Genomic DNA, 24,800 nt, shown 5'->3' on the forward strand with positions numbered 1-24,800 from the left:
CAATATGTAAGAACAACCGCTAACTGCTGCTAAATGTAGTTGCTGTTAGCTAGTTAGCTCAGTTAGCCATGCAGCTAGCAGTCCTGAATGGGAGCTCAGAGTGCTAGTGTTGACACCACTAACACAGGAGCTTTGGACCGGGACAGGCCGGGGCTAGCTGGTTGGCACACTAACTTCACTAGATATCTCTGCAACACAATACATAGACATCATAACGTCAAAACTGTTATTTCTTCACATTCTGTTGATAATTTTAGCTCATTTATATGTGTTCAACTAAAATCTTATCTTAAACATATTGCACCTTTAAGTTAAACAATCTACAACTCTGATTCCTGGAAAATGGCAAACTGTAACAATGCTCAATGACCACTGGAACCTACAATATCTGCCTTCACGATGAAGTGTCTATATAAAAGCTAACATTGAAAAGGACCTGACAGAGTGACAACATATAGATTAGCTCATTGGTAAAACTATCAGTAGCCACCTAAACTGAAAGCTAATTTCAAAATCTCTAAATAAAGACGTAAACACATGGACAAAAAGATATACATGACAACAACGAATAAAGAGAACCAGTCACAATGAGTATCATCTGAAACTAACCCAGAAAAAACCCCAAAAGGCCTTTTTCTCTCTCCATCCTCTGAGCAACACAAAAGGATCAGCAGGCTCCGGGCCTTCTGTCCTCCTGCAGCAGCCGTGCAAGGATTTCCTCCTGCTGGGGGCAGCATCAGTAGCAGCAAGTCCCAACAAAGGCTCAGAGACTGAACACCAAAAAGATCATTCTCAATGTAGTGTGCCAAGATATGAAATATCTTCTTCCACAGTTTAGGGATGTATCAAGCTTGATAGCATTTAAATTAAATGCCTACAAATAAATACCATGTCAAAAAAGGCGTTTTTACAAATCCAGAGTTTTGTAGCTGTACAGTGTCAAAGCGTCCAGGAGTGTTAGTAGCAATGATTTTTTTCTTTTCTCTTTTCTTTTTTAAAAGGCTTCTATGGAATTGGAAGAACCATTTAGAGACTGTCACATCTGCACAGAAGAGCCTTCTGGTTGTTCTCCTCTCACACACGCCAGCTGCTTATTCAGGGGAAGCATCTACAGTAGTGCAGACAATTTGAGATACTGGCAAAGGGTTACCGGAAAACATCTCCACCGTTTGAACATGAAGGCATGCTGTACTACAGTACCTCAATGAAACTCGAGCTTGTAGGACAGGTCCTCTCTTTCAAGTGCAATAATGTTAAGAGATACAGACAGAATATCGTCCCCCTAACATAACAAGGCAAAATATTCTTCATTTGTGCATTAGTGTCTTTCTTTCATGGGTCCATGTGCAGTGTTTTGGGGTGTGCCTCGGATATATCGGGGCAGAACGATGTTGCTGCCCTTGCACTGTCGGAGTAGATTCCCTCCGCAGGTTCACAGGCAGAAGACGTTGTTTGGTGAGACCCAGTGTGGAGTCCTTGAGCGACAATCCATTTAATCCTTAGTAGACAGTGTGCTTATGTTAGTGTAAAGTCCCTCCACAAAGGTTGAGATGCTTTGGAGAACTGTTGGTTCAGTTCCTGGTTTAATTCACATATTCAGTGCACTCCTCAAGTTAAACTTAGGGGATTTTTCGTTTCTGTTCCAGGCGGTATCAGTGCCGCACTTCATTATCAATGAGGCTCTCCTCACCAGACCGGAAGTCCTCATTCAGGCCATTTTCAACATTGATTATTTCCTCGTCCTGCGAGGACCCCTGGCCGTCGTCGTCACCGCTGCCTGAGCCAGCCTCCTCCGAATTTGGGTCTTGAAGTACCTCAGCAATGTACATTTGCTGTAGGGGAGAAAATGAAAAGGAATATTAAAGTCTGACAACTGCATTATGTTTAAGAATACGTTCTCTTTACAACAAAACATTGTTTTTACAGGTCCTGCATATTTGCTTTTTTTTTCTAGCCATTTAAAGAAAATTGTGAATTTGGCCCTGTTACTATTTTTCTCACAACATATTCCATTATATGAAGAAAACATTCATGAGATACAACTAATGGACACTGAGCGAGTAATTTGAATTCTTAATACCAACATTGGAAATTCAAAATCTATTTTAACAAGATAAAAAAAATCTTCCATGCATACTAAATTTTTTTTGCAATTTTTGCAGGATAAAATGAAAATGTACACATCATTTTAACCTTTTAAAGGAATTTTTACACATGGCAAACAGAATTATAAGTCCAAAGTTACTGAGCAACAGATTTACATTGCCAACTGATTTTCTGTCCAATGTTTGAATCTTCAGCCTCACACTGATATAAAATAAACATGAATGAATACATACTGCTGCCTTGTTGGCGGCAGACGCGCAGACTGGACGCCCATTCTCTGGCCCCCCGTCCACATCCTGGGTGTCGATCTGGGACAAAAAAACGTGCATTTAACACGAGCAGCTGAATATAATGTTGATCTGTAATCGTGCCGAATTTAGAAAACATGTTGTTACCTTGTAGTTGTGAGCACTGAGATATTTAAAATGTCCGAAGCAGACGTGAGAGAGGCAGATGATGATTGTGATGATCAAAACTACAAATGTGAACATGGATGTTGCAGCTGAAAACCCTGGGGGAGGAAAGTGGAGGGACATTTGTGTAACAGGTGCTTGTACTTCATAATGCTCCAGACCAAAGTGGCAGATTCACTGTAATTAAGTTTGGCCGTGTGTCAGGACATTAGTGGCCTGTAGATGGAGCCCTTGTCTTACCCGAGCGAACAGTGGAGAAGAACAGAAGCCAAAACAGACAGAGAATAGGAGCGGCCACCACTTGGTTGACAGCTCCAGAATGGATCTTTTTGTCCAGTTTGGATGGCAGATAAGCGTAGTACATGTTGTACCTGTCCGCTAGGTGTTTCAGCAGCATGTACATCAGCCCTGCATAGAGACGGGAGATAAAACAATTAGTGGACGTAATCCAATTACACCTGCTGATAAGCTCCTGTGTAAAGAACAGAACCACTGACTGCTCCCTGCCCTCTGTGTGTTTATTCTGCAGTCATTTAATCAGCACGTTATTGTGATGTGAAACAGCAGCAGCCCAGAGGAGCTCACCGAAAGGGACGATGATTGGGCAGGTTATGCTGTAGGTCATGACCACGGTGAAGACACACATCATCCAGGCGTAGGCTGCCCCGAACTGGAACTCATAGGCTTGGTGCTATGAAGACACAATGACAGGACTGTAAAGAAAATCCTACACTGTGAGGAAAAACAGCTAGATATTTATAGAAATGAATGTATTTAATGTATTTACGTGTATGTTACATTCTCCCTACACATGCTATTATGTTGCCAAATAAGTTGCCAGTCCATATTCCTGTCAAACACCTCTGTCCAAAGAGGAAGTAAACTAACTATCCTTACGCAGAAAAGATGTAGTCTGTTTACTTCTCTGATAATTACATCACGGCATAACTCATAAAAGTTCAGACAAGCTTAAGATGTGCTTATTTCTAGTGCAACATATACAGAATATAAAATTCAAAGATATTCAGAAGGCAGTTTGTTAAACTGTAACAGGGGGGACAGCCAATGGGAGAGATTGGAGAGATAGAGATTCTTAATTTTATATTTTAGAAAACAGAATAGGGGCAATGGTCTAAAAACATAAATATTTCCATACCTTCTTTTCTTTTTTCCATACTTATTCAGACCTGGAAGTGACTTAAATCAATTTCCATACTGCATAGAAACCCTGTAAATTCTTATAGTAAACTATTTTCTGATTCTAAGACCGATAAGTGATTTCAGCTTGGTATGTAGGAGACACTAACCCTCTTGACATTCCTCCTCTCTGCTGCAGAGCGAGCCAAGCAGAGGCGGATCATGTACATAAGTAGACCGGGAATCCTCAGCAGGTCCATGGCATTACCGATGAATGCAGACGCAATGACATAGTTCACAAAGAAGGCTCCGTTGTCAGGAAGGAACACACACCTAAAGCGCAAAGAAGGAAGTCAGTCTCACATTTGTTAATGCTGAATGATTGCATTAGTCTTTATAATTATTTCAGAATACATTTAAACTTGTTATAATACTAAATTGGGCTGTTTTATTTATTTTATTAATCTTTTTATTTGACTGGGAACAAAGCACGTTCATGAACACCAGTATAAAAATGCACAATGTTAACGTGCTGGATTTAGCAAGAATGCTAACGCTAACAAAAACAGTAACATCACAAATAACAATATACAATAAACAATGCTTAAATTAACCAAATACACCCTACCCTTTGGGGTCAACATATTTCATGCTGTTCTGTTTTGTTCCAAGTGCTACAGCATTGTATGAACACGCCCATAAAATGATGCTACTTACTCAAATCTGACTTTAGCATCTGCCAAGAATCTTTTGTCAAAAAGCCAGCGGAAGAAAACATCCAAACTGCAAAAATACAAGGAAAGAAAGGAATCAACTCAGGTATTTAGGCTGACAAAAATGAGAGACGGTATAGCTTTACATTTCATTGGGTGGCAGCGTAGAATAAAAAACATCCTTTACCTGCTGAGTCCTAGGGAGGGCAGCAACAAGACCATGAAGATCAAGAATGTGTAGCATTTATGCATTGTGGTCCTGTTCTCTCCTGACCTGTAAGGACAAAGGAAATATTCACACATGTTAACAAAACAGACAGAACACACACAACCAACCTCAAATGGGAATAAAGACAAAATGAATGTCTGAATCATACCGGGTCCAGTGGGCTTCGAGGAAGGCAGAGTAGTAGACAATGGTGGGAAGTAATGCGGAGAAGGACCATAGAAGAAGGGTGGGGAAGAACTGGGTGACGATTGGATTCTGGAGGACAGATAAGAGAGACATGTTGTGTCAGGAAATGGAGAAGTGAAGTCCTATGCCTTTGCAACTGCATGCTGACTCGTAGGAACTTGGTATGGCAACAATAAAGAGGCCTGAACTGACCGCACAGCTGAAATTAGACACAAAGCAGCTTTGTTCAACACTCACATTTAGGTACTCCACTGGTTTGGTAACATTGAACTTGTCCATGGTGGAGATGATGATGGCTGGGGTGGTGAGGAAGAAGAGGAGGAGGAAGAGGACAATGTTGACGACAAGGCAGCGGAGCCACCAGGAGACTCCTCCCACTGACAGATGCTCCCTGTGGGATAAAGGTTATGTAGCGGTTAGATTGACACTAGGCCAAGACCCGCAGTTATGGACACAGCTGGCCAGTAAACTGATACTACAGCTCAAAAACCAGTTTGTCATCTGGAGTGAGAAAGTACAGCGTAATATTGAGAGCACTAAAAATGAACAAGTCTGTGTTTGTAGAATTCCCTTGGGGTATCTGAGATTTAGTACATTTATTCTGCCAAATGTAACCACCCTTTTCAAATGGTGCAGTTATATAATGAATAAAAATATAAAATAAATGCAGCCCAGTTTGTCGACAGAACATTTGAGCTGAATGTGTTCTTACCAGTAGACATTTTGTGGATCAGGGGCGTAGCTGACAGTCCAGTTGTGTGTGTGGAGCTTGGCGCTGAATTGAGAGCACTTGGGCTCCCGACGACACTGACAGCCCTGACACTTGCAAGCATTGAAATCTTTCAAGATTCTGAAAGAAACATCCACCCAAACAAAGAACAGACATAATTTCAACACCACTGTCACAGAAACACATTCACAGATATAACCACATGGAAATGTTCTTACATGGCAGTTATGGACTCATTCTGGAAGGTGACAAAGGCCATTCCTAAGGGCTTCCTGTTAACCTTTTCTCTCTCCTTTCTGTATTCATCTCTTAGTTGTGCCTCCAGTTTGGTGTAGTAGCTCACAGCCTCTTCCTGTGAACGACACAGAAATTAAAGTCACAAACTGTGGTGTTTGTCTTTAGTTCAATCCTAAGTGCCATTATCTTACATTGCAGTGATAGTGAAAGTCACTTCATACGCAAGGTTAAACACACAGCATGTAATTTCTGTCGCTAGGGGTCTCTAAATCAAAAACAAAAGACCCAAGTACAGTGGCATGATGGGAGTTGTCTTCATTTTTTAACAGCCCCCATTGCTGATCAACAATGAGTCAGGCAGAAATGTTCACGATAATGTAAATACACAATGCAACAAAATATTAAACAAAGGCCTAGTCATTTTTTTATACTTTTTAATGCAGAAATATTACATATTTTTTCACACTGTGGGGCCCTTTTACTTTGAATAAAAGACATGTGGCTGTAGATGTTTTGGATGTCCATGAATGTTTTGATCTTAGCAATTTGGTATCTTGTTATATTGTTTAATGTTTTCTATGTTTGTTTTTTGTCTGCAACCGTGTAACTGTGCTGCTGCCTGTCTTGGCCAGGACTCTTGTGAAAAAGATATTTTTAATCTCAATGAGACTTTCCTGGTTAAATGAAGATTAAGCAGTCCTTCCAAAAAAATGCGCAGTTTTTTTATGATTGTTGCGGGCAAAAATCATTATGCGGCACGTTTTCTTAAAAAATGTGATGGAATATGCGGGATATTTATGCAATTTTATGTGATGAAATTGCGGGAATTTGCAAAAATTGCGGGAACTTGCAAAAACTGCAGTTTGATGAATAAGAAAAAAAAAAGTGATTCCCCCAGCACTCTGTTACTAGGCTCACTAGGCTACTACCTTAATGTAAAGAGTCATTTCTAATGACTTCCTATGATAAGCAAGCATACTACATCACAGAAAGTGCTGGGAATAATTAAGTTCTCAGCTTTCCGATGATGTCACTTCATAACGTTTCCAAGGCAACAGGAGGAAAATGGCTGCTCTTGTGTGAAGTAAACGCAACATTTTTCAACTTTCTGCGAAGATATATGTGACTTTTTTGCAACAAAAATGCAGGGATTATGAAATCATGCAAGCCCCGCATATTTCACGCATTTTGCGCGGAAATCAGCGATTCATGCGGCCAAAGTGCAGCGTCTTTGAAAAAATGCGGCCCCCGCATAAATGTGCGGACTTTGGCTGATTATGCGTTTAATTATGCGATCGCATAATCGTGTTTTCTGGAGGGACTGATTAAGTAGTCCATGTGCTTTGCAGATCAATTTATAAATCAAATAAAAAATAAAAGACACACAAGACTATGACATTAGAAAACATGTGCTATAAAAAGATGTAAGGTTGCGCTTCCATTTTCTAATAAGAGAGTTATGGCCAATTTGGTTTCATCAAAGGGAATCCCAAAATTCCTCCATTCATGTGGTCGCCATATTTACGCTAATCTGTTTTCCTTATCCAACTTTTTAGCATGTCACATGATTTTAAATCAATCTACACAAAGCTGGCTTTTTTCTTCCTTTTTTTCATTTTTCATAATGAAAATACAACCGTACAGTGCAGCAATATGTGTCACAGTCAGCACAATTAGCATTGTGACTAAAACAAAAATACAGGCTACAATATCCTCTACCAATGATCTGAAAATATGTGGTTTGGTGGCTTTTCTATGAGCAGGTACCAGCATGTTACATTGTTTATGAAGTCGTTTCCTACTTAACACAGATTCCCCACATGAATCGATAACTGGACTGTAGAATCAAATATGCTAACAAACAAGTTTCAGCAGTGTGATGTTTTGAGATAAAGCTATGTAGATATGTTAGTCTGACCTGCTCGCAGCCTTTGATGACGCAGCAGCAAAGGTGTCCACAGGGTTTTGGATTGATCATGGTAGGAGTGTGCTCCTTGCTGTGGAGGTCAAGGAAGAATTTCTTGCTGCGCTCTGTCTTCTTCCTGCATGCAAAACATCAGCTGTGTCAGACTGAGACACTTCACGAGTACACCCCAAACACAGACACACACTCGCGCCCTTTTGGTAAGAACACTTACCTCTCAGAGTTGAGAGACATCAACCTGGCCACATTGTAACAGATACGAGCTTCCAGTACAACGCAGTTTTCATACGCATGCCTGTGATAGAAGGGCAGGGAGGAAGAAAGTCAAGGTAAGTTTATAAAGTACAAATGTACTGTAGACATACAGTATTATACACTCGATGATGTTTCTTTACGATATAATAATCAAATAATATTCACTTTATAATAACCATCATTGAAAAGAGGTCATATTGTGCTTTTTGGGTTTTTGCCTTTCCTTTATTGTGTTATGTAGCATTTTTGTGCATGTAAAAGGTCTGCAAAGTGAAAAAGCCCAAATCCCACGCCAAAGGGGCTTTCCCACAGAAAACACTGCTCCTGCACCGCCTGAAACGCCTGGTTTGAGTCGAGCCTTTACTACCGTAACTTATGTGTGTCACTATATAACAGGCCTTATATAAATATATATTTTTATATATTTATAATAAAATATATACAATTCAGTCAGTCAGCAGACGTACAGTTTTTACTGCTGTAGTGGTGTTATTTCAGATCACACTACCTTGCTCGTCATGACCCGCCCTACTCTGCCTCTGATTGGCTACAACCAGACCGTTAAGTAATGCACATGTGCAGCTCTGACCAAAGACTGAAGGCGAGATGTCTCACTCTGTAGCTAAAACAGAGCGTTCAAGACACAATGTTAAAAGGGAAGCTGCAGCAATGCACCATATGAGAAAAAGTATGTGTTTTTTGAAAATTAAAGTATGTAAACTTATTCTACTAGGACCCCCAAATAAAAGTATGAACCTGAGAATTAGCATAATATGACCTCTAATGTAAATGTACGGATAATTATACTTTAGTTAATAGTGACTTCACTGTTAACAAACAATTTAATGCTTTATAAACCATTTATCGAGCAAAAGTATAGTCTCAACTGATGTTACTAAACCTTTAAAATTGCTTACTAAATGATTCATAAACCATTTCATTGTTGTTAACAATGAAATAACTGCAATAAAGCGTTAACTTAGCAAGTTTTCTGTACTGCTTTTTTGCAGTACAGGAGCAAAGAGAAGATTTTGGTTAATACTATTAGGCTGCGTAGGAGTTGAACCAAACAGCCCCCCTCAGTCATCTTGACACATGACTTGCATGACCCTGCTCATCTGGCTTCTATTATGGACAATTACACATATAGGCCTGTCATTGTCTGATCCCAGCCATATGGGCCAGGACAAGACAGCTACTTTTAACAGGAAAGGGCATGGCTCTCATACACCTTAATACAGTTACCGCACAGCTCACTGCCGCATCGACAGAGCAGTTTATCATTTTTATGAGCAGACAGATTTGAGCATTGTGAGATATTAAGTGTAGCGCCAGGATGCAAGAGTGCTTACTCAAAGTGTTGCTTTATCTCCGACTCCTCTGCGTATTTGGAGATTCCATTGACAAATAAAGTGCGTTTCACCTGCACGGAAATGAAGACAGAAGGTTACCAACAAAATTCAGACCTGTGTGTGTAGAGAGTGTGTGGAACCAGTAACAATGTGTGTTTACAATAAATTCTGGGTAGAAAATCCCTGCCTCACATAGCATTTACATGCATTTCAATTTTCTTTTTTCATGATGTTATTTCAGAGTTTATACATCTCATTCAACTAAAACACATGTTTGACACATTCATATAATAAAAACACTTCACTAAATTTAGGTTGGAGAAATAATTTACCTATTGGGCTACAGACAGCTTGAGTTTACCCGAAATTAGCAGTGACGCAGTAAGATGCGCTGTTGGGTTGATTTGGTTCATCAAAGTTACTAGCAAGGCACACAGTACATAAAATATAGCAAAAATGTCAGAAAATCTGATGACCGTGTGTATAGATAAATCTTTAAATGTTAAAAATGACATCTGGAAAAAAAAATCCCGATTTCACATATCACATATTTTATGTACTGTGCTAGCATCTTTGATATCTACTCGACATCAACATCTTAGACCAACTGCTAGTTTTGGGTAAACTCCAACTGTCATTTTCTATAGTCTGTGGCCAAAAAGGATACTAAAAGACAACACCCACCCTGTGGGCCCTGCTGCCATCTGGCAAAAGATACACAAGTATCCAAAAAACAGTGAAGTTGTTTGTTCTTGTTTTTTTGTTTCGTTTTCTGTTATGTCGCATAAAAAGGACTCAAAGTCCATTTGGTGGTTGTTAAATGACAAATAAATTAACCTTATGACCTTGACAAAAGATAATTGTATTGTATGTAAGCTAGCATATGAAGCAGGAGTTTTCTACCAGGAAGTTTGTATAAACAAACATGTGGTTGGTTCTAAAAAGCAGCCCTTTTCTGAAACCATGCCACCTACCAGGTCATCCTCCTTGTAGTGCATCTTGGAAGTGTGCCGTCTCATGCTGTACACCGTCAGTAACAGGTAGAGAAATGCAAAGGTGGTGTGCAGCCACAGTAGTGCATTACTGGGGAAATAAAACACAAATGGGATTTAGTGACAGCATTACAAAGTGAAGACTCAACATAAGGCTTCAAAGAGTAGAGTATATAATATAGTGACAATATAAGAATTACTCACTTTGCATTCAAATTTGCTATAGTGGTTCGCCCAAAACTATAGGCATTGTTTTCTGTCAAAGAAATGAAAAGAAACAAGACGATTACCTTGAGTCCTTTGAAGCTTACTTTGGTCCACACGTCTTCAAATGTCTCAAAATCCAAGTATAATTCATTCAACATATTTACTTGGCGTTTTTCTTTTATTTTACATGCATAAAAGCATGCTACTGTAGGTTAAACATCTTTGTATATGTCTTGTAAGATTTATAATTTTCAGGCCTACATGCAAGAAAAGGTTGCAAAAGTTTGTTCATGAGGGGGCAGTTTTAGTTGTAAGAAAGAAAAAGGACAAAGTGAGGTAAAAGAAGAAGAGAGAAACAAAACAAAGAATAGCAAAACAAACATAATTGTGACAAGGCAGCATCACCTGGTTCCAATCGACTCACCAAGTAGGTTTCCCGAGAAGTTCACGGGCAAGATGATGCCCACAGAGAGCACGCCCACCACTACCAGCAGGCCAATGATGTGGCGTTGAAAGGACAGGTAATGAACTGCATCCTCGCCACACTTCTCCCTTATCTCCTCGTCCCTACAGAGAGAACACACCAACAAAGTCGACAAATTCAAAACAGAGACAAAAATACAGATCCAGTTTAATCAGCATTCCTCCTGTGTTTCTTATTTCCAACATGCTGTGACAAGGTTGACTCACTTGATGCGGAAGATGGCAGTAAGCCAGGAGCAGAAGCCCTAAAACAGAAGAGAGCAGAGAACTGAAGGTGTTGTACTAGTTATCACGTGCAATACACAGTATATCCTAGATAAGACACTATATTCTACCCTGTGAGAACAATGGTATACGTACTGTGTCTCTCTGATCAATGTCCACAGAGCTAGAAACTGAGGTGAGGCGCTCATAGCGTTCTGGTGTCTCTGATGTCATGGCAGAGGCCACACTGTATGCAAAAAACACAACACATAGCATTTACATGATGTTACACAACATCACCAGGTACCTTATGGGGGTGTTAGTTATTTGTGTCTTAGGACGGTGGGATTACCAACAGCATGGAAAAGTTGACAACACAGAACACACACACAAACACGCGTGCTCTGAAATGGACTGCAGAGATTCAGCCCTGCTCATCCTGTGTGGGCTGATCACAGGATTTAGCTTGGTAAACCAGTCAACCACAGGAACAATCTCTGCAGCCACATTTCATGCAGCATTGGGAATAAGGAGCCTACTTTACACAGGTTGAGTACACCATCACTGTGAGAGGAAAGGTTGTGATAAGTGGTTAGAAAGCTCTAAAAAAGAGAACATTCACAGAGGAAACAAAGGAAACCCAATGATCATGAGGAACCAGATTTACGGAGTGTGTCCAGCAGAACACGAGGTCCTCCCCAGACATAAAACAGCCCCATGGCCGTATTGTATGTTCTACACAAATTTGATTGTACTGCCCGGGCAGGTCATGTCGGGTCAATTTATACACAGCTGGAAAATATAAAGAGGACCCAGGTTCTGCTGGAATTCCAACATTGGTTCAGTGTTCACTACTACATGAAAGGATGACGTCAGCCAGGGCTCTAAGAGATCTCTAATGGAATGAGGAGAGAGCCTGCGGCTATAATCCACCGTCAGTCCTCCTCTCGCACATTCCTGTATGAAGTTGGAATGGCTCATCTAAGCTCTAGTAGTCAGGATATACTGGAGGTGCACCATGTTAGGGCCTGTCTTTGACAAGAAAACAGAACAGGGAAGCATTACCTCTCCCTGTAAGCATCCTGTCTGGGCGGCTCATGCGGTGCGCTCACACAAAAGAAGTCCGTGCTTCATAAAGAGGTCAATACACAGATTAGCACACACAGATCTGATTAGGACAGTGACAGAGGACAGGGATACCCAACAGCAGAAATACAAGAGTGACAAGGCGAGGGAGAAGAATTAGGAGCCTGGCACTGGTAAACGCCTGGAGGAGGTGGGAAAAAAACCTTAACCATCAAGAGTGAAAAACAGGCTGAAACCCACAGCGGCCTGAGCAGAGTGGACAAGAGTTATGAGTTAGGTTAACTACAGAGAGGGGCGAGGAGAGAAGAAAAAGGCGGTGAGGCTTTGATATGGAGAGATAACATACTATTCCCGATCATCCAGACGACTGTACCGCTGATCCATTCTTCTGGTGAATAAAGAAGCAAAACAAAGCCATTCAGCTTTAGTGAAGAGCACAAGGCCCTGTTGGCCAGTAAGGGTGCTGGTTCAGAGACAAACTGGGGAAGCATGTAACACCACAGGCATACCAATGAAGGTTTCTGTTCCTTCTGGTATACATTATCCAGCCATTTAAATGAATTTACGCCCTACAACCCTTTCATTTATTCTAGTTGAGAGTCATGGCTAGTGTAGCTGGAACAACAGTGGACATCATTTAAACCGCGTTTGCGATGATAAAACAAGCTTCCAAGAAAGGTTGTATTCACTTTTCAGATGTCACAAGAACTCAAAAGACAGACGCTGATCTAAAGTCAGCACAATGTCATGAGACAACAAACTACATTTCCTGTCAGTTACAAAAGTGTCCCATGCTGCCACCCCCCTCCCATCCTCCCACCATGCTGCAACCCCATTCTCTGCTCACATGCAGCTGCAAAAATAGTGAAGCTGCAACATCACACAAACACAGCAGGGGGATGTAGGTGATGGAGCACTGTGTCATGGACTGTCAAGGGTTCACAGTCAAAGAGGTCTGTGGCAATTATCTGATCTCCCTCTCTCTCTAGCTTGATCAGTCCTTTTGTTTCACCTCATGGTGAAGTAGTTTAAATGGTGGAAGCAGTCTTTGTTGACAGGCACCTTTTCGGCTGCTTCGACAAGTATTCCCATTATTCAATCAGTCGACAGACATCAGTCTCAAATTATTTTTGATATATCTGGCAGCATATGATCAAATGATAATGGGGAACGACTGTCAATGGGCCTTAAATGCAGGCAGTGGCTTTTAAAGTATTCTGGGAAATAGATCTGAAAGAGCATTTAAATTGATAATAACAAAACATTTGTTTCCTCTTCCTCTATTTCAAGGCTTATTCCAACAGCTGCCTGGCATTGCTATCTCAAAGTGAACAGGTCTAAGTGACAAAGCATGACTATTTCAGAGGGCATTACTGCTACTGAAAGGGAAATTGCTGACAGTGACTTCCTGTCTGGAGTGCCATCCTTGTAAATGTCGGAAAACTAACTCCACCCTAAGAACTAGCATAAAGAGCCATCAAGGACCAAATCCTGATACATTCTGCCAAAAAAGCTAATGCTGGGTTGGGTACATTTTGTCCCTATTGACCACAGTGTCCTTTCTATCTCTAGGCAAATCATATCAATGCCACACTGACTCTACAGAAAGTGTTGTCCAATCTGGCAAATGTTACAGGTTTATTTCTCCTGCAACTATGCGCAACTAGCCTAACATCACGAGGATCAATTATCAAGAAGTTGAACGTGTCCTCCAAAATTCTCTGGCAAGATAAATTCTTTTGCATGTCACGAAATTTTGGTGAGCAGTTATCTTAGTACAATGCCATCTTCAGAATATTAATTATTAACCACTACTGTGTATTTAGTACTTGTTACATGTGTTAAAAGACTGATGTTAACATATCAAATTTCAATCACAGTTGATTTATCAGTGCATGTTGGCCATATTATTGCTTTCCAAATAAATCAAAAGGCCTTGGTAGGGGACCTTCCAGACTGGAAAAGTGTGTTCTATTTACCTGTCAGCGTCAGTCACCAGAGCCAGCCGCCCATAGTCCCATGCTACTTTTCTCAAGAAGGAGAAGACAAACAGCAGTCCCTAGAAGCACAAAATAAACAGTGACTGTCAACACCTGTACTTCTTTGTATTTACATCACAGAGACCTACTGAACAAGTAGGAAAGTTACATAACTTCTTGAAGGAGCTCGTCATTTAAAAACACATTCCTGGAAGTACTTAAGCTAGGGCTGCTCGATTATGGCAAAAATCATAATCACGATTATTTTGATTGATATTGTAATCACGATTATTAAAGACGATTATTCATTGATTTGAGAACAAGCATTTGTTGAACTTTTAACTCTGGTATTTCTTTTAACACGATAAGTTTGAACTGAAAAATGCAAATAAATAAGAAAAATATTTCAATAAAATGAATTAAATAATATGTAATGTAAAAATAAAAAACCATAGGTCCGTTGTGGTGGCAAAATATAATGCTGTTGACACTTCTCTTGCAACTTTTCCGCGACATTCGTCATAAAGGGCAGGCAGCGCAATTCTGCTGAAATGGTGACGTGATGGTAACACATACTACCGCTTGTTCAATGTGTTAATCAGTTAATTGAACCCCGGCTCGCTAACGGTGTTGATAGGGCTCATGTCTTTGGCATCATGTATGTGACGGCATCCGTTATTTCTTCATGCCTGCGGGAGCCGGGTGGATGTGCCTATCTTGCACAATATCTTCGTTTGTTCCGAGTCAGACTCCTCGAAACCGAAGTGTTTCCACACCACAGAATTCGCTTTATCTTTCTTCCCGACCAGAGGCTCCTTTCTGCCATCTTCTACCGTCTTCTTCTACACATTTTTTCCAAACACGCACCGGCGTGGCTGAAAGCGAAACTGTTCAGGCGGGGGCGGGGCGGAGCGGAGCGGAGTGCACAGGTGGAGATGGAAGGGTTCGCTGCATTTACCACACAAGACACGGCGTGCGGCAGAATGATCGTTTTATTACGATTATCTTGTTTTCATGATCGAGGGAAGCCAAAATCGAAATCGAAATTGAAATTCAATTAATCGCCCAGCCCTAACTTAAGCTCAATTCTGAGGGTTGTGAAGAAAACAAAAAAACTAAAGGGCTTGCACTGCATCATGATTCGGGACTCACCAAGAAGCACATAAAGTCAAGGGCAAGGACAGTAGGCACCCCGCCGAAAGGCAAGCCCTGGAGCACTGTGCTGCGTATTCGGGCTGAGTAACAGTAGTCCCTGGAGGTGGTGTTGGGCGGCAGCGTTGTGCAGCCGTCTGGACCGGTGCATCCTTGCCCCCCCACAATGGCCATTATTAATATCAATGCTCTGTACATCACTCACTGCAGCATGTTGACAACCTGTAAAGACAAGAGCGTTGCAACTTGAATGTTACTATTGCCTCAGAGTGTAACTGGTCACATTGTCTCTGTCTATCAAGGACAGATTCTGAAAAGTACCTTTCCTCAGAGCTGAAGAGAGAAATGGAGTGAAGATTGAAATTACTTGGAAACAGACATCATATGAGACTCTGTGGTAATGGTAACCACGCAATTCAAATTTTCTGTTGTGTCATTAGTCATGTGCTGTTGCTTTGACTACACGCATGAAAAACTGAAACAATATTTCAACCCTTTATACACTTTGTTCCTCATTTGTGGCTAATAAATGTGTCAATGACCCTACATAGTTCAACTTTGGCTCTAGTTCAAGAAAAATAACTGTAGTAAGTTAAAAATCTATGCTATCCCCATCCAGTAGACCAACACAGGTATCATATTACAGACAGGTTTATAGCCAACTAGGAATGGTCCAGTATTCACTCTGTTTTTAGTTCTGATTCTGTGTCCCAACACCTGAAAACATATCTGGGTTTGTAGCTTGCAAGATGTTCAACTTTCTTCAGCAGTCACTCATTTTGTCTTAGGCTGGTTGAGAACACTCAGCTTGCCTGAGCCTGTTTACACCTCTGCATATGTACAGTCATACTGGGGTCTGATGAGAACTGTGACTCAACCATGCAGACTATGTTTGTGCCAGAGGACCAAAACAATGGTCCATTTAACTTTTAATGTAGCTACAGTAGTTGTGTCTAACCCTGACATGTCTTCCTTCTGGTTTCTGATGTATTTTAGTAAGAAACAACAAACAAGCATTGACCTGACAAGCTCCATGAAGGTTTATGATGGAGAACATTAACAAAACATTAACAGTGTATGCGGCGTATTAAGTACTATGACAAATGTATTTTAATAATAACACCCTGATCCCAACAATAAAGCAAAAGCCCCAATGACCTTACCCTAAAGGGTTATTATAAAAGAATCGGCCACCTGTCGAAACCAAACACATATCATCAGAGTAACTTCTGACTGTAGCTGCTGGTAGCTAGTTAACCCAGTTAGCTGTGCAGCTAGCTGTCCAGACTAGGGGCTTGGAGCATCAGGGGAGTGTTGGTGTTCTTTACACTTCGTCCAGCGAATTTTAAGCAAACTTTTGAAAGTTCGCAAAAAATAGAAGAATAAAAATGTGAATCTGGTTTGTTTCCGTAAACTGTTTTTAGCGAATGAACGAGTCTACGGAAAACATAATTTCGTCAGAGGATGACGCGGCGTAGGCTAGATGGCTACGTCAGGTGTGGTGGATGTAAACAGAGCCTAGAGGTAAACAAACCAGGTGACAAAATGGAGAGAGGTCTTCAGGAATTACTTTCCATAGGACAAATTGTAATTGTTCTTGCATGTCAGATGAGGCCGAAGAATTGTTTGGTCTCCTCATTGGTCCACATGTGCCTACTGCTTACAGACATGTTTTTGCAGACAGTGGAAACAGCTGATCAGTCATGTGAGTTGAATGTTCGCTACGTCAGAGTTTATTTGGCAAATCTGTTTCCACCAAACATTTTGCGCATTGAATGTGTTTCGTGAAAGACAAAAACCACCTCATGCAAGCGTACAAACTTTTTTGTGAATTTTGCCGTTTCCATAAAAATAATGTGATATCCTTCAAAATGTGCATGAAAATGCTTTATGGAAATAAGTCTATAGACTGATTTGACATAATGTCAAATCTGTTACTTCTTCAAATTCTATTGATATTTTTAGCTTTTCATTTTTGAACATTTCAAAATAAAATGTCCAGATAGTCCTTCCTTCTACCCTGTCACACAGCAAATATGAAGTGTGATACAGCAGACATCCTAATACCAAAGGTCCACATTCATTGACTCAGACAGGGATGCTGTTGGTCAGGAAATGGGCTTAAAGATTATGTAAACTCGAAAGCAAACATGGGAGGCAGGGCACAACAACTGTTTAGATAAAAACACTAGCCATCTAATCACCACCTGAAGTAATCTTATGACATATAAACATGAGCTTAGGAAATAGAAATACCCAATATAATATATAAACAGAAGCCTTGGAGTTACAAAACAAAAGAAAGGTCCTTCTGACTTAAGCATAATATCTTCTCCATCCTGTGCAAATAGCCCTATCGTAATCTAAAGGCTCGCACACTCAGAAGATGTCATATTTCACTCAGACTGAACGAAGGGCATGGAGAGGGCGCGTAGGTGTTCTGGTGAGTGCTGGCGAGTGTTTGCACAGTTGCACAGCTATACTTGTGCCCTTCGACCCACTATTACCAGCAGCATTCACGACGCTGCTCATCTGCCCTAACACTAACTCATTTATCCGCTCCCTGGAATGCTGTGACATCAGTGCAGAGGGACGCAGCCAGAGCTGAACAATAAGCCGATAGAGACCACAGGGTTCAAATGGACCGGTCTCAACCCAAGGAGGACACAACATACCCCCCTGTGCCTTCAACAACACTGCTGCACATCCTGGACCCATTGCCAGAGTTCAGACTTCTTAACATTCAACACCATCTTGAAAAGGACTTAAGAACATTTCAAACACATCTTATGATAACACCTAGGTTACAGATGTTATTTATGGTACACTAAGACCACTGAATGTCTGCAAAGTCAGTGCCGGGAGAATACGAAAACATTTCAAGCATTGTGTACCTTCTTGAGTGACAGTGGGTCTTTAAAATGTTGACAGTATCCATCTTTAAATGTCAGAATTCAGGAATATGCAAACATTTAAGCAAAACATTTGGTTTAACATACTGTAACCCACTGTGAGGCTCAATCTAACAAAGCCCAAGAGTTGAGTCAGCTGTTGAGAAGCATCGCTTTCATGGACTATGTTGTTAAAAAAAAAAATCAAACAAAATGAAAAGACAAACCGTGGCAAATGACACATCAGTTTCACATTACCACAGCTTCGAAACATAGAAAAAATATTGTTTTGTTTTTTAATCTAATGATAACACATTCTTTACAGTTTAATTGCACAAAAGGTGCTGCAGATCCTAGTGTGGGTGCTGTTTTCTAAAAAAAGCAGATTTGAGAAGAAGAGCCACTTATAATAAAAAAAAATTTTAAAGTCTTATTATCATGTCATTTTTGTTTGCTTATAATTTACAGCGGTTGGACACCATAACATGAACACCTGACAACACAATGCAATCACACTGAAATAAAATCTTTTTCAGGCTTATAATGAATTGGTAGAGTAGAGCTGAGTCAACAGCTGGAACAGCCAACAATGCAGACAAAAGTCTAAAACTAATTTGGGATTTTCTTGTAATTCTAATGTCTAGAAAACAACTTTTAACAGTACTGTGTGATTACAACATGACTCAGCGGCACAGAAATACTGTGCCACCTTTCCACCTCATGCCAGTTGCTATGGTACCATCAGTCTGGCACACATTCTCAAAATACAAATAAACATCAAGGGGATGGAGGCAATGGGGGAGAAAATCTCCCACTTGTCCATCTGAAAACCAATCTAGAGTGAGTCTGCTGTTTGCTTTACAGCTTAAAACAGGCAAAACAATGTGGTTTGCCTAATTGTCCACCTGGGATAATATGTATGGTTTTATTTTTAGTAAGACAAACAATATCTGAGCGAAACATCTACAAAGAAAAATGAAATGAAAATGTCATACGATACTGTGCTTCATTCAAGTCCATGGAGGCAGGTGCACGGTCACAACATACTAATAGTACAAACGCAAACATTTTTACTGTTAATTGTACCTCCATCTTAATGCTTTAAGGAATTGGCCTCTGAAAGTGCACAACACTAATGCTTTCCATCTACGATCAGAAACAGCATGCACAGTCATTCGTGACCTTGTGCATTTAAGTTTACACCGTTTTCATTCAGTGTGTGAGTCATTTATTTAATCTTAATTAGTTCAATATTTGAACAGGTTTTTTTCAGTGCTTAAAAACAATGTATCATGAATTACCACCTTGACATGCTCCATCTTGCTTTCCCAGCCAAAAAAAACTAAAAACTAATTTGACAAAGGAGGGGCACATAGGAGGTGCCAACAGTAAGTTTAACTGGTTTTGTTGAACTCTTATAATCCAAAAATCAGAAGAAAACCAACCACTCCCATTAACTGTTGTGTGTCAATGCAGGAAATATATGTCACCTTTAAATGTTTCACCTCCCCCAACATTTCACCTAAAATATTCACTTCTACCGAAAGCAACTCAGTGACAGATACTTATGCCTTGGTTCACAACAATCACCTCATAAAGCCTTTGATAAACAGAGCATACATTCTTTTCGCAACACACAGCATCATATCCATTATCACCTTCTAAAAGGTTGGTGATAAACTTATCAGCAATGTGAAAACAGAGAATTAGTGGACAACCTAAAAGGAAGGTGCAAACAATACCTGACCTATGATGACAATGATTACACATTTCTAAATACGTTTGTTCGTAAGTAATTCAACTCTACTTGCATGTCAAAGTATTAATACTGTATGTGAACTGTTTTGAATCCCTGAGGACCCTTGTGCATTCTGCTTCACAACAAAATCAAACTTTCTCCAACAATGCTGATGGCTGATAATGCAGATTTTCACATGTCAGCCTTGTTGATATTAGCCTGTGAATCATTGACCGCAGTTTGGTGATTGAGCTTTGATTAGCACAGATTGTGATGATGTCAGAGTGCGGTTTCATAATCATGTCACAGCATTTACGTAAAATTAGGACCAAACACAGTCGAAAAACAGGAAATGAGAAAAAAATTTTACTTATTAAAATCTCTTCCCCTGCTGACATAGATTCATGCCTACTTACTCAGCATTTCTTGGTCAAAAATGTTCAGGTCAACAATGGGGAAGGGAGCATGGAAACATTAACATCAAATGGTCGGCAAATTAAAGTTGATGCTATATGATAAAGGACTTTTAAGCTAAATAGAACACAAGCTTCCATCTAAAATCATCAGCACAGCATAGGGTCTTAATCACTGTTGTATAAATCCAATAAAACACATTATCTGTGTAAAATTAATCTAACTACTGTAATTGAATTCTATCCTCACAAGACTGAGGTGTGTATTCCACCACATCTTTTGATTGTAAAGGGAAGCCTGAGCTAATTAAGATCTGAGAGACAAACAGTTGCAGCTATTCAACTGATCATTTTAGTAATTTATAAAGTAATAATACCAGAACTTGTGAAGCTGCAGTCTTACGAATGTGAGGCTTAGTGTAACGTGAGGAGCTGATTTCTAATATCTGTTACACTGTCATTATAAATTCAAGACTAGGGCAGCTGGCCAAACTGATCAGGCAATTTTAAGGAAACACTTAGCATTCAGCTTGTAATGGGCATTTATCATTGTTCCAGGAAGGCTTTCCATCAATACTCACTGATGTCACTGAACCACAGTATGGCTCATGAACAAAATGTCAAGACTGCTAGCAGCCAGCTCATGGTTATCCTTTTATAGGCTGCTCAAGGAAACACTTGGAGCATTACGTCTCACAGCCAAGCTGTGATTAGTAATCAGTGCATGATGAACCCATGTCAGTGAACCTGGCACAGTTTCAGCTGTTACCTTCCGGAAATTCTCTCAATAACAGTATTGCTCAACTTCTAGTGTAACATAGCTGAGATATGTTTTGAGTGACTGATATTCCCCTTTTTATCTAAAGGTGTGTCAAGCTACTGGTCTATAGCTGCATTGTCTATTATCATTTTCTAGCTTTATCTTATCCATTCAAAATGGTGAAGATTATCTGAAAAAATCCTGACATCTCTCCATTGTTTTACCTCATCATGAATAGCAGAATATGATCCGTGACTCAACAACAAACACTCAGGTGCCTGATGAGGACCAGCAGGCGAACTTAATCTTGTGGCTCGAGTGTGGCAAATTAAATAATAATGAATGTAACAGTAACCCATTTAAAAACAAAAGTAGAAACATCACTATTAACTACTTTTGTTTAATAACGCTAACTCCCACCGATTGCGGAAACTAGCTCATGTTACCCTTTACCTTTACTGTAGCTGAGGCTTGATAACTTTCGGTCAGTTAACGTTAGCCTCACGCTAATGATAACGGAATGTGTTTACTCGTTTATTGTTCTGACAGCAGCAACCATTGAGTTTCTTAATGAAGTAGCTAACGTTTAGCTGCCGCAACTATGGAGAACAACCACATATGGTCGCAGTAAAATGCTAATAAATACAGAGTTAATTCAAAATTAAAACAACTTACCTTGGTATGATACGCAGCTGGGCTGAAACCAACACAATTAGCTAATGTGAGCTAGCACCCGTAACGTTGACGTTAGCTAACTTAGCCCCTCGATGTAGCAAATAACAGGTGGAGACTATCTAAAGACTGTAAGCTAATTTCCGCATCAAAATATATTTCTCCGCGCTTCCCTGCACACAGCACTAAAGCTAGCCAGATGGGGCCGGTCAGTCAGACTGTCTGGGAGAACTGTTAGAGATGATAGCCAAGTCTGAGCTGATACGCCTGTCAGCCAGTTGAACAGCGATCGCTAACCTAACCAGTCAAACGGGAGCCGCTGCAGCCAGTCAGGTTTAGAGCGTGACGTACATAGAGGTAGATCATATAGAGAGACGACACATCTTTAAACGCCATTGTCGCTAAATCTTCGTAGCGTCTTCATTATGTAGCTTCTATACTCCTCTATTTCTATGTTGTCCACGGCGCGTTTGTATGACGTAGGAGAAAGTAACAAACAAGTTAGCCGGGGGCAGTAGCCGCTTTTTGCGGTTTCTTTAGGTACTCTTGCTTTTATGAGCACAATCGTTGACATTTGACACAAATCATTAAATCAAATCGCATCCTCCTAATTGCAGCGAGGGATATTTGTTAATTATCTGCTGATGCCTGTCGTGTTTATCAGCTAGCTCGGCTAAAGGCGGTTGGTCGCCTTTTGTTGACGCTGTACTTTTGACATTGGCATGGAGCGTGATAGAAGGGTAACGTTATCAAGATAGATGTTTTAATCCTAAACCAAGGCTTTTTCCATTTCATTCTGAGCATTCTTGTATTTGCGTTATTAATTGGAACAAATACTATAATCCAAAATGATTTTACTCTGCTGTTAGGACTCTTCCGCCCAGCATGTGACTGTTAAAATACGCTAGCATATGCTAGCTAGCGAGCATATATCATTAGCAAACCCTTTAATTTATTAGCTGCTAACCGTGTATAATTTCTTTTTCTAGTTGGCACAATATTCGTTGTAGTTATGGCTCTCTCCCAGCTTTCAAGATCCCTGACTGGGCTCCTCGTAGAGACATCGTCTGTAATTCATCAGAGGACTTTTAGGTAAGATGTTTATCTGTAAAATTGTAGCTCCCAATATTGTGACAGCTAAGACTTGGTGAGATGTGGTCTGGCGAAATTTGACAAAGTCATCAAACTAAATAAGATAAACTTAAGCCATTTATATTTTACCTAGTCACTGATAGAGAAGTGGAACTCTTCAGTATATCTCAGTCATTTCTTAAAGTCCCCCATCACTCAGAAAATGTCTGTTGTTGTAACTTCCAATTATTTTTTCGACCTTCACTGTGCAAAGTCATGTGAGAGTAGAGATGAGACAAGAAGGCTGTTTTCACATTCGCCTGCTGTAGGGGTGCATTTGCTGTGGTCACTCTAAATCTGAGTGTAAGATGTGGATGATCTCTTCAATCCACCCATGGGATGTAGGGATGTACCAGCCTTATTTTCGTCATCACAACTACTTTGGAAGCCATTTGTGCTAACATAAACAGGTGTGATGAGGAAACCTGAAGCCTCCAGTGCAAAAACACTGAGAATGACTTCTGGTGAAGAGACACCTTGTGTCCAATAGTTAAACTAGATTCTGGGTTATTCAGTGGGAAAGAAGGAGTGGATGAAATTTGATATTTGACACAGATTATTACTCAAAGCAAAGTGTCTTTATATGCATTCAAACATGTCTGGAAGGGATCTTCAAGAATTTAAAGGTATATAAAACTGCTGAGCATCATTTCACACTCTCATGTTTGTTGACTAGTTTATGGATATGTTAATAAAGAGTGAGGATACACCTGTGTTTATTTAGTTTTTTTAAAGGAAAATGTATTTCACTTTGCCTTTTTTGACTGTATGTTGTCAATGTAAGGTGGTGCTTGGATTTGTATATCAACATTTGATAGTAATTATGGTGGCTTAAAATGTTGTTTGACATTTTCCATCTACATGCATATTTATGCCCCTCTATCCCAGTGACGTCACCATGGATGCTGTCATGGTTTCCTTATGTCCTCATCAAGCCAGCCCTGAGTCATTTCTTTATTCACTGTCTATGGAGCTGCTTAAGCGTTTGTCTCCACATGACACAATCAGCACAGACAGTGTTTCATGTCTCATGTTTAGCTTGTGGAGGAAATGTATTCCAGCACAGGCTGAATCTTTTGCTATAAACCTTTAATTTCCCCATTAGAAAAGTTTATTTCTAACCAATTTTAAGACTGCTCACTGAAGAGTCTCTGGAGGAAAGCTATAATCGATATAATGACCTCTGACAGTAATGAGTAGTGCATCAGCAGAGCTCCCGTTAGTTGAAGATGACCAATTTCCTTTTTCTCTTCATCAGTGTAACTGCTGTCGCAGCAGCCATTCAGAAAATGAGCAGAGTGCGCGTGGTGGACAACAGCCCTCTTGGAACTACACCATATCACCGTGCACCAAGAGTGATCCACGTCTACACCAAGAACGGCATTGGAAAAGTTGGTGACAGAGTGTTGCTTGCCATCAAAGGACAGAAGAAGAAAGCGCTGATCGTCGGGCACAAAATGCCTGGAGATAGGATGACTCCACGCTTTGATTCGAACAATGTTGTTCTGATTGAGGACAATGGGAACCCTACAGGAACAAGGATTAAGGTCCCTATACCCACGCATCTACGCAACATGGATGGAGATTACTCTAAAATCCTAGCGATTGCTAGCTCGTTTGTTTAATGGCAGCATAATTCACACTGTACATTTCACATCTGCGGGGGTCATTACATCTTTTCTGTATGTTCTTGTCTTTAATAAACTCTAAAAGGAGTGTACACCCTGTTTCTATACAGTATTCCAGTGTTCTTAATGTATGTAATAGATTCAGGTCTTTGTCAACATGTTTGACATTTTACTGAGGCCCC

General features: G+C 40.3%; 2 protein-coding genes across 4 annotated transcripts; one reads left to right on the plus strand and one right to left on the minus strand.

Annotated features, from left to right (window-relative positions):
- Nucleotides 1-997: 997 nt before the first annotated feature.
- Nucleotides 998-22,158, minus strand: LOC141009814 (CSC1-like protein 2). 2 transcript variants are annotated; one of them, XM_073482528.1, is made up of 24 exons: nt 21,863-22,158; nt 15,386-15,607; nt 14,234-14,313; nt 12,601-12,642; nt 11,325-11,415; nt 11,172-11,209; nt 10,906-11,048; nt 10,479-10,530; nt 10,257-10,365; nt 9,283-9,353; nt 7,890-7,970; nt 7,670-7,793; nt 5,733-5,866; nt 5,497-5,634; nt 5,022-5,175; nt 4,747-4,853; nt 4,557-4,643; nt 4,374-4,439; nt 3,827-3,989; nt 3,105-3,210; nt 2,760-2,927; nt 2,502-2,617; nt 2,340-2,414; nt 998-1,832 (listed from the first exon to the last, which is right to left on the minus strand). In XM_073482528.1, exons 2-24 carry the CDS (start codon nt 15,581-15,583, stop codon nt 1,653-1,655), a joined length of 2,523 nt encoding a protein of 840 aa, XP_073338629.1. In that variant the 5' UTR covers nt 15,584-15,607; nt 21,863-22,158; the 3' UTR covers nt 998-1,652. The 2 variants fall into 2 exon arrangements, with proteins under 2 accessions (XP_073338629.1, XP_073338628.1); XM_073482527.1 differs by having other exon boundaries at nt 12,601-12,639; nt 21,863-21,950.
- A 166-nt stretch (nt 22,159-22,324) lies between these two features.
- Nucleotides 22,325-24,723, plus strand: mrpl14 (mitochondrial ribosomal protein L14). 2 transcript variants are annotated; one of them, XM_073482530.1, is made up of 3 exons: nt 22,325-22,399; nt 22,849-22,951; nt 24,249-24,723. In XM_073482530.1, the coding sequence occupies exons 2-3, from the start codon at nt 22,872-22,874 to the stop codon at nt 24,613-24,615; spliced, it is 447 nt and encodes a 148-aa protein (XP_073338631.1). In that variant the 5' UTR covers nt 22,325-22,399; nt 22,849-22,871; the 3' UTR covers nt 24,616-24,723. The 2 variants fall into 2 exon arrangements, with proteins under 2 accessions (XP_073338631.1, XP_073338630.1); XM_073482529.1 differs by lacking the exon at nt 22,325-22,399 and adding an exon at nt 22,513-22,599.
- The last annotated feature ends 77 nt before the right edge of the window (nt 24,724-24,800 follow it).

The sequence above is a fragment of the Pagrus major genome, chromosome 15, assembly GCF_040436345.1.
Source record: "Pagrus major chromosome 15, Pma_NU_1.0".
NCBI lineage: Eukaryota > Metazoa > Chordata > Actinopteri > Spariformes > Sparidae > Pagrus > Pagrus major.

What these genes read in the sequence shown, in the direction of transcription:
- LOC141009814 (XM_073482528.1), bottom strand. Translation starts at nt 15,583, where the DNA reads ATGTACAGAGCATTGATATTAATAATGGCCATTGTGGGGGGGCAAGGA. An exon ending in ATAGCAAATTTGAATGCAAA is followed by an intron (nt 10,366 to 10,478) that starts GTGAGTAATTCT and finishes TTATTTCCCCAG; the next exon opens with TAATGCACTACTGTGGCTGC. An exon ending in ACTACAAGGAGGATGACCTG is followed by an intron (nt 9,354 to 10,256) that starts GTAGGTGGCATG and finishes ATTTCCGTGCAG; the next exon opens with GTGAAACGCACTTTATTTGT.
- mrpl14 (XM_073482530.1), top strand. Translation starts at nt 22,872, where the DNA reads ATGGCTCTCTCCCAGCTTTCAAGATCCCTGACTGGGCTCCTCGTAGAG. An exon ending in ATTCATCAGAGGACTTTTAG is followed by an intron (nt 22,952 to 24,248) that starts GTAAGATGTTTA and finishes TCTCTTCATCAG; the next exon opens with TGTAACTGCTGTCGCAGCAG.